At 46.8% G+C, this 7,517-nt stretch overlaps 1 protein-coding gene and 1 long non-coding RNA gene across 2 annotated transcripts; one reads left to right on the top strand and one right to left on the bottom strand.

Moving 5' to 3' along the window:
- Positions 1 to 511: 511 nt before the first annotated feature.
- On the bottom strand, positions 512 to 880 carry LOC124263954 (uncharacterized histidine-rich protein DDB_G0274557-like). The gene has a single exon (XM_046698680.1). It carries the CDS (start codon positions 878 to 880, stop codon positions 512 to 514), a length of 369 nt encoding a protein of 122 aa, XP_046554636.1.
- Positions 881 to 2,093: 1,213 nt separating this feature from the next.
- Positions 2,094 to 3,549, top strand: LOC124263913. Its single transcript, XR_006894982.1, has 2 exons — positions 2,094 to 2,141; positions 3,024 to 3,549. It is a non-coding gene; the product is annotated as an uncharacterized LOC124263913 (long non-coding RNA).
- Positions 3,550 to 7,517: the final 3,968 nt, after the last annotated feature.

The raw sequence follows: 7,517 nt of genomic DNA, 5'->3' as shown, positions 1-7,517 counted from the left end.
CAGAGGTTGTGGAGGTTCGTGATGGTGGACTGGTTCATGGTGGGGCAGTGGTTGTGGAGGTTCGTGATGGTGGACTGGTTCATGGTGGATGCAGTGGTTGTGGAGAGTTCGTGATGGTGGACTGGTTCATGGTGGGGCAGTGGTTGTGGAGGTTCGTGATGGTGGACTGGTTCATGGTGGGGCAGAGGTTGTGGAGGTTCGTGATGGTGGACTGGTTCATGGTGGTGAGTGTGGTTGTGGGTGGTTCGTGATGGTGGACTGGTTCATGGTGGGGGCAGTGGGGGTTCAGTGGGTTCATGTGGAGGTTCGTGATGGTGGACTGGTTCATGGTGGGGCAGTGGTTGTGGAGGTTCGTGATGGTGGACTGGTTCATGGTGGGGGCAGTTGTTGTGGAGGTTCGTGATGGTGGACTGGTTCATGGTGGTGGGGCAGTGGTTGTGGAGGTTCGTGATGGTGGACTGGTTCATGGTGGGGCAGTGGAGGTGTGGAGGTTCGTGATGGGTGGACTGGTTCATGGTGGGGACAGTGGTTGTGGAGGTTCGTGATGGTGGACTGGTTCATGGTGGGGCAGAGGTTGTGGAGGTTCGTGATGGTGGACTGGTTCATGGTGGGGCAGAGGTTGTGGGAGGTTCAGATGGTGGACTGGTTCATGGTGGGGCAGTGGGAGGTTCGTGATGGTGGACTGGTTCATGGTGGGGCAGTGGTTGTGGAGGTTCGTGATGGTGGACTGGTTCATGGTGGGGTGACAGTGGTTGTGGAGGTTCGTGATGGTGGACTGGTTCATGGTGGGGCAGTTGTTGTGGAGGTTCGTGATGGTGGACTGGTTCATGGTGGGGCAGTTGGTGGACTTGTGGAGGTTCGTGATGGTGGACTGGTTCATGGTGGGGCAGTTGTTGTGTTGTGGAGGTTCGTGATGGTGGACTGGTTCATGGTGGGAGAGAGTTCAGATAGGGACTGTGGAGGTTCGTGATGGTGGACTGGTTCATGGTGGGAGCAGTGGTTGTGGAGGTTCGTGATGGTGGACTGGTTCATGGTGGGGCAGTGGTTGTGGAGGTTCGTGATGGTGGACTGGTTCATGGTGGTGGCAGAGGTTGTGGAGGTTCGTGATGGTGGACTGGTTCATGGTGGGGCAGTGGTTGTGGAGGTTCGTGATGGTGGACTGGTTCATGGTGGGGCAGAGGTTGTGGAGGTTCGTGATGGTGGACTGGTTCATGGTGGGGCAGAGGTTGTGGAGGTTCGTGATGGAGGGCTGGTTCATGGTGGTGACAGTGGTTGTGGAGGTTCAGGATGGTGGACTGGTTCAGTGTTACGGTGGTAAGTGTGATGAAGATGGAGATTGTTCATGAACATGATGCAACACATATGATGCACACTTACAGACACATTACCTGAAGACGAATACCATATTCACAAGGTCTGCAATTAGTGAAGTGCAATGCTTTGATGTTACAGACAGCGAGATCAGCTGGAAAGATTAGATTTGACACCGAAGTCTCTGCTGCTGCATGGATTAACACTTGGGTGTGGGGAGGGGGATTGGGTGACAGTGGACGAAGGTGTGATCCCCGGGGGAGGTGTTGTATCTACTCTGGGACATCAATTACGCCGTTACGGGCACGAATAGAACTCCGAGGTGTGAGAAGTATCGAAACTAGCAGAAACACTGGCCCTGTGTCACCAGCAACAGAATTAGCTGCCTCGCTGCAGAAATCAATGCAACTGACTGATGGCGGCGCCCCAGCTAGTGGAGGTCCTGGGTAGAGGAAGTTAATGAGAGGGACGTGAGATCCATCTGTTTCAGACACTACTGATGGAGAGTATTGTTAGAGTCTGCGGCAGGATCGTCACAACTGGTGTCGGCGCATGGTCAATACTTCTCGAGTTGTGTACACACTTCCTTCCGTGAAGGTTGTGTACACAGAAACAATACACCTTTCATTATCAAAAGAGATGTACTGTACGATGGTGTTGGTAGAAATAGGTGATATGTGTGTGGAAGTAAGTGTATGTATGTAAATTATGTACCGAAACAACAGATTAGGCAGAAAGTCAAACAGTCAAACACTTGTAAAGTCTCATTGATTTTACTGCCAGGCACCATTTTACATCGGCCAAGAGAGCTCATCGTGAATACTTCACAGGTATGTATGCACAGCGTTCTTCCTTTTCCTGTGAATACACATTAATCCTTTATGGAGATGTATACAGTACTCCCCTCCTTTACCCATGAATACACCCTTAATACTTCATGACTATGTATACAGTACACTCCCCAATCTCCCGTGACTACATACGGCCGCTGTGGATTGTAGTCAGTATTTTCAACCAACAACTCCAGCTACGGCCTGTCACTCGGGAACCATCTAGTCTTACGCTTAGTCTCTGAATATATATAATTTTGATTGTAACAAATAAACACATTTATTTTGAAAAGGAGCCCCGGGGAGACCAGAGATTCAGACCTGGGGAAATCCAGACTTGCTTAATTTAGAGCCTTAGCATTGCAGGGAGGGCTAGGCTGTAGGGGAATTAATATGGTTGAGGGACTGTGAGACAGACTAGGGAAGCAGCCAGTGTCCAGATAGTGCTACACACAATGGCGATGTGTCTCTTGCAGCGTGTTACACAGCCTGAACCCATCCACTCTGCTACTCTTCATATTGTTTCTATATGTCCACTAGTTTTGGCATCTTCCCCAATTCGTGCCGTCATTTCTCCGCAAGCTCCGCACTCAGCAGGGGTTCGGGTTTATGACTGGGATGTTTTCCCCGAGTTCCCCACGCGGTAGACATTCCCAGGAAGTAGGAGCAGACGGCACAACGCAGCTTCCACAATAACGGCGTGAAGCTTATATCTGAACACACGGTTTTATATTCTACTGAAGCGAGTTGTACGAGGATACACTTACTCAGTATGTAATGTACAGACGAGTGAATCTTGTTTAACGCCTTAGTCAATAATATCCAAACCTTGTAACAAAATATTTATTGAAAGTCACAATAAACGACAACCTTCGTCAGCAGAGGACGATAACCCGAAGCCGAACTGCTGAACCGCCTGATAGGACCTTGCGACAGGGGAGGCGACCAGTGCAGGCGAGTGCATGTAAGGTGCTGGAATTGGTTTGACTCTTACACCTTACAGCTGGAATACACACATGTAACACTGAGAGACAATACACGTGATGCCAAATTATAGACAATCAATGCAATGCATAATCATAATCATAATCATAATCCTGATGGCATGCTGGTTCTTCCTCGCTGTTGTCAAACACTTCACACACTTCACTGCCATAGTACAGGGAAGTGTTATCAAAAACAAGTCTGTCCAGGATTTTATAGTCACATATTGACACAGACTCAAGTCAGCTGAAACATGTATGTCCATTGCAAGGTTTATTAACAAGGAATTCAATAATCTAAAATATTCTGACAGTATTCACGGAAGAGCAAAGAAAACAAGACATCTTAGGGATTATTGCCAGCTTACATGATTGTCAAGCATAAGTGTTTTGTTACTTAGATGAAATAAACAAGCATCACATAATCTGTTCTTTGTCATCATTTTCTTTCTAATATTGACAAAATATCTATTAAAAACAGGACTAGTATGCATAAAGTATACATTGTATAGATGTTTCACCTTCTACTATAATGCACTTTTGAAAAAGATGTTATTATTATCCTTTATATACGGGGCCCTTTTCATTAGGGGTCTGAGGCCCTTTTGACTTTCTTGCGACCCTTTTGACTTTTCTGTTTTGGGGCCCTTTTGTCGTGCGGCCCTTTTGACCTGTTCCCGCTTCTATCAGAGTGAGTGAGTGAGTGAGTTTGTTTTTAGGCCGCGTTTAGCAATTTTCCAGCCATATCACGGCGGAGGACACCAGAAATGGGCTTCGTGCAATGTACCCACGTGGGGAATCGAACCCGGGTCTTCGGGTTCGAGCAGGATGATTGAGAAGCGCAACAATGGCCGATCTGCTCCGATCGGGATACCTTGCACAGTAATAAGCTGTACTAGCATACCATGACAGCACCAACTTCAAAACGGTCTTAATAATGTAGCCTCGTACAAGGCGATCTGTCTCAATAATGTAGCCTGGTACACAAGCGGTCTGTCTTAATAATGTAGCCTCGGTACAAGGCGATCTGTCTCAATAATGTAGCCTGGTACAAAGCGATCTGTCTCAATAATGTAGCCTGGTACAAAGCGGTCTGTCTCAATAATGTAGCCTGGTACAAAGCGGTCTGTCTCAATAATGTAGCCTGGTACAAGGCAATCTGTCTCAGTAATGTAGCCTGGTACAAGGCGGTCTGTCTCAATAATGTAGCCTGGTACAAAGCGGTCTGTCTCAATAATGTAGCCTGGTACAAAGCGGTCTGTCTCAATAATGTAGCCTGGTACATCTGTCCCAATAATGTAGCGGTATCTGTCTCAATAATGTAGCCTGGTACAAGGCGGTCTGTCTCAATAATGTAGCCCGGTACATAGGCGGTCTGTCTCAATAATGTAGCCTCGTACAAAGCGGTCTGTACAATAACGGTCTGTCTTAATAATGTAGCCTGGTACAAGGCGGTCTGTCTCAATAATATAGCCTGGGGCATACCTGGTACAAGCGGTCTCTGTCTCAATAATGTAGCCTGGTACAAAGCGGTCTGTCTCAATAATGTAGCCTGGTACAAAATAATGCGGTCTGTCTCAATAATGTAGCCTGGTACAAGGCAATCTGTCTCAATAATGTAGCCTGGGTACAAGGCGATCTGTCTCAATAATGTAGCCTGGTCGCAATGTCCAATAATGTAGCCTGGTACAAGGCAATCTGTCTCAATAATGTAGCCTGGTACAATCTGTCTCAATAATGTAGCCTGGTACAAAGCGATCTGTCCCAATAATGTAGCCTGTCTCAATAATAATGTAGCCTGGTACAATCTGTCTCTCAATAATGTAGCCTCAATGTCTCAATGTAGCCTGGTACAAAATAATGTAGCGGTACAAGGCGGTCTGTCTCAATAATGTAGCCTGGTACAAAGCAATCTGTCTCAATAATGTAGCCTGGTACAAAGCGGTCTGTCTCAATAATGTAGCCTGGTACAAAGCGGTCTGTCTCAATAATGTAGCCTGGTACAAAGCGGTCTGTCTCAATAATGTAGCCTGGTACAAAGCGGTCTGTCTCAATAATGTAGCCTGGTACAAAGCGGTCTGTCTCAATAATGTAGCCTGGTACAAAGCGGTCTGTCTCAATAATGTAGCCTGGTACAAGCGGTCTGTGTGATAATAATGTAGCTTCGGTACAAGCGGTCTGTCTCAATAATGTAGCCTGGTACAAAGCGGTCTGTCTCAATAATGTAGCCTCTGTCTAATAATGTAGCCTGGTACAGCCTGGCAAGGCCGGTCTGTCTCAATAATGTAGCCTGGTACAAAGCGGTCTGTCTCAATATAATGTAGCCTGGTACAAAGCGGTCTGTCTCAATAATGTAGCCTGGTACAAAGCGGTCTGTCTCAATAATGTAGCCTGGTACAAAGCGGTCTGTCTCAATAATGTAGCCTGGTACAAAGGCGATCTGTCTCAATAATGTAGCCCTGGTACAAAGCGGTCTGTCTCAATAATGTAGCCTGGTACAAAGCGGTCTGTCTCAATAATGTAGCCTGGTACAAAGCGGTCTGTCTCAATAATGTAGCCTGGTACAAAGCGGTCAAAGCAAATCTCTAATAATGTAGCCTGGTACAAGGCAATCTGTCTCAATAATGTAGCCTCGGTCTGTCTCATAATGTAGCCTGGTACAAAGCGGTCTGTCTCAATAATGTAGCCTGGTACAAAGCAATCTGTCTCAATAATGTAGCCTGGTACAAAGCGGTCTGTCTCAATAATGTAGCCTGCCTGGTACAAAGCCTGGTCTGTCTGTCAATAATGTAGCCTGGTACAAAGCGGTCTGTCTCAATAATGTAGCCTACAAAGCGGTCTGTCTCACAAAGCGGTCTGTCTCAATAATGTAGCCTGGTACAAAGCAGTCTCTGTCTCAATAATGTAGCCTGGTACAAAGCGGTCTGTCTCAATAATGTAGCCTGGTACAAAGCGATCTCAATAATGTAGCCTGGTACAAAGCTGCCCTGTACAAGGCAATCTGTCTCAATAATGTAGCCTGGTACAAAGCGGTCTGTCTCAATAATGTAGCCTGGTACAAAGCGGTCTGTCTCAATAATGTAGCCTGGTACAAAGCGGTCTGTCTCAATAATGTAGCCTGGTACAAAGCGGTCTGTCTCAATAATGTAGCCTGGTACAAAGCGGTCTGTCTCAATAATGTAGCCTGGTACAAGCGGTCTGTCTCAATAATGTAGCCTCTCATACAAGGCGGTCTGTCTCAATAATGTAGCCTGGTACAAGGCGGTCTGTCTCAATAATAATGTAGCCTGGTAGCAAAGGCAATCTGTCTCAATAATGTAGCCTGGTACAAGGCAATCTGTCTCAATAATGTAGCCTGGTACAAAGCGACAAGGCGATCTGTCTCAATAATGTAGCCTGGTACAAGGCGGTCTGTCTCAATAATGTAGCCTGGTACAAAGCGGTCTGTCTCAATAATGTAGCCTGGTACTGTCTCAATAGTAGCCTGGTCTCTGTCTCAATAATGTAGCCTGGTACAAAGCGGTCTGTCTCAATAATGTAGCCTGGTACAAGGCGATCTGTCTCAATAATGTAGCCTGGTACAAAGCGGTCTGTCTCAATAATGTAGCCTGGTACAAGGCGATCTGTCTCAATAATGTAGCCTGGTACAAAGCGGTCTGTCTCAATAATGTAGCCTGGTACAAAGCGGTCTGTGGTACAATAATAATGTAGCCTGGTATTCAAGTAGCCTCGTATAAAGCGACCTCATTATTGAGACAGGTGGCTACATTATTGAGACTGTAGCATCGAGTCAAACAATCTGTCTCTCTGATGCAGTCTGAACAACACAACAGGAACCCATGATTCTCAGTCTAAATGACACAGCTGTGACCCAAGATTGTCAGATGTCCTGGACCCTGAACCACTTAATTAGTCGTGAAACAAACTCGGCGTCGCAAAAGTCAGAAGTCTTGATTGGATGTTGGAGGGACTGAAGCTGCATTTGTTGACGTTCATCAGCTGATGAAGACAGTGCTTCACGTGAGCAAATTCCATGGTCCGAGAAGTCCTACGTCATGCACTATCCTGCCATGCTCTTCAACGTCATGCACTACCCTGCCATGCTCTTCAACGTCATGCACTGTACGCAGTGACGCACTACAGCATCATACACAACAACTTCAAGCACTACTAATTTGTTTCCAACAATCGTAGAGCATGTTAAATTACGCAAACCAGGCTCCAGGCTCCAGGCTCCAGGCTCCAGGCTCCAGGCTCCAGGCTCCAGGCTCCAGGCTCCAGGCTCCAGGCTCCAGGCTCCCCCACTCTCAGTACAGGATAACTCCGTTACCCAATACAAGATACAACTGTTAACCCTTGCTAAAGCAATAAACTGCGACACATAAGACACACA

Source organism: Haliotis rubra, unplaced genomic scaffold (genome assembly GCF_003918875.1).
Source record: "Haliotis rubra isolate DU_JTF1 unplaced genomic scaffold, ASM391887v1 Scf90, whole genome shotgun sequence".
Classification (NCBI taxonomy): Eukaryota; Metazoa; Mollusca; class Gastropoda; order Lepetellida; family Haliotidae; genus Haliotis; species Haliotis rubra.
The sequence above is the reverse complement of the archived record's forward strand: the minus strand, read 5'-3'. Positions and strand labels throughout refer to the sequence as shown.

Excerpts from the sequence above, each read along its gene's own strand:
- LOC124263954 (XM_046698680.1), bottom strand. The coding sequence starts at position 880 with ATGAACCAGTCCACCATCACGAACCTCCACAAGTCCACCAACTGCCCC.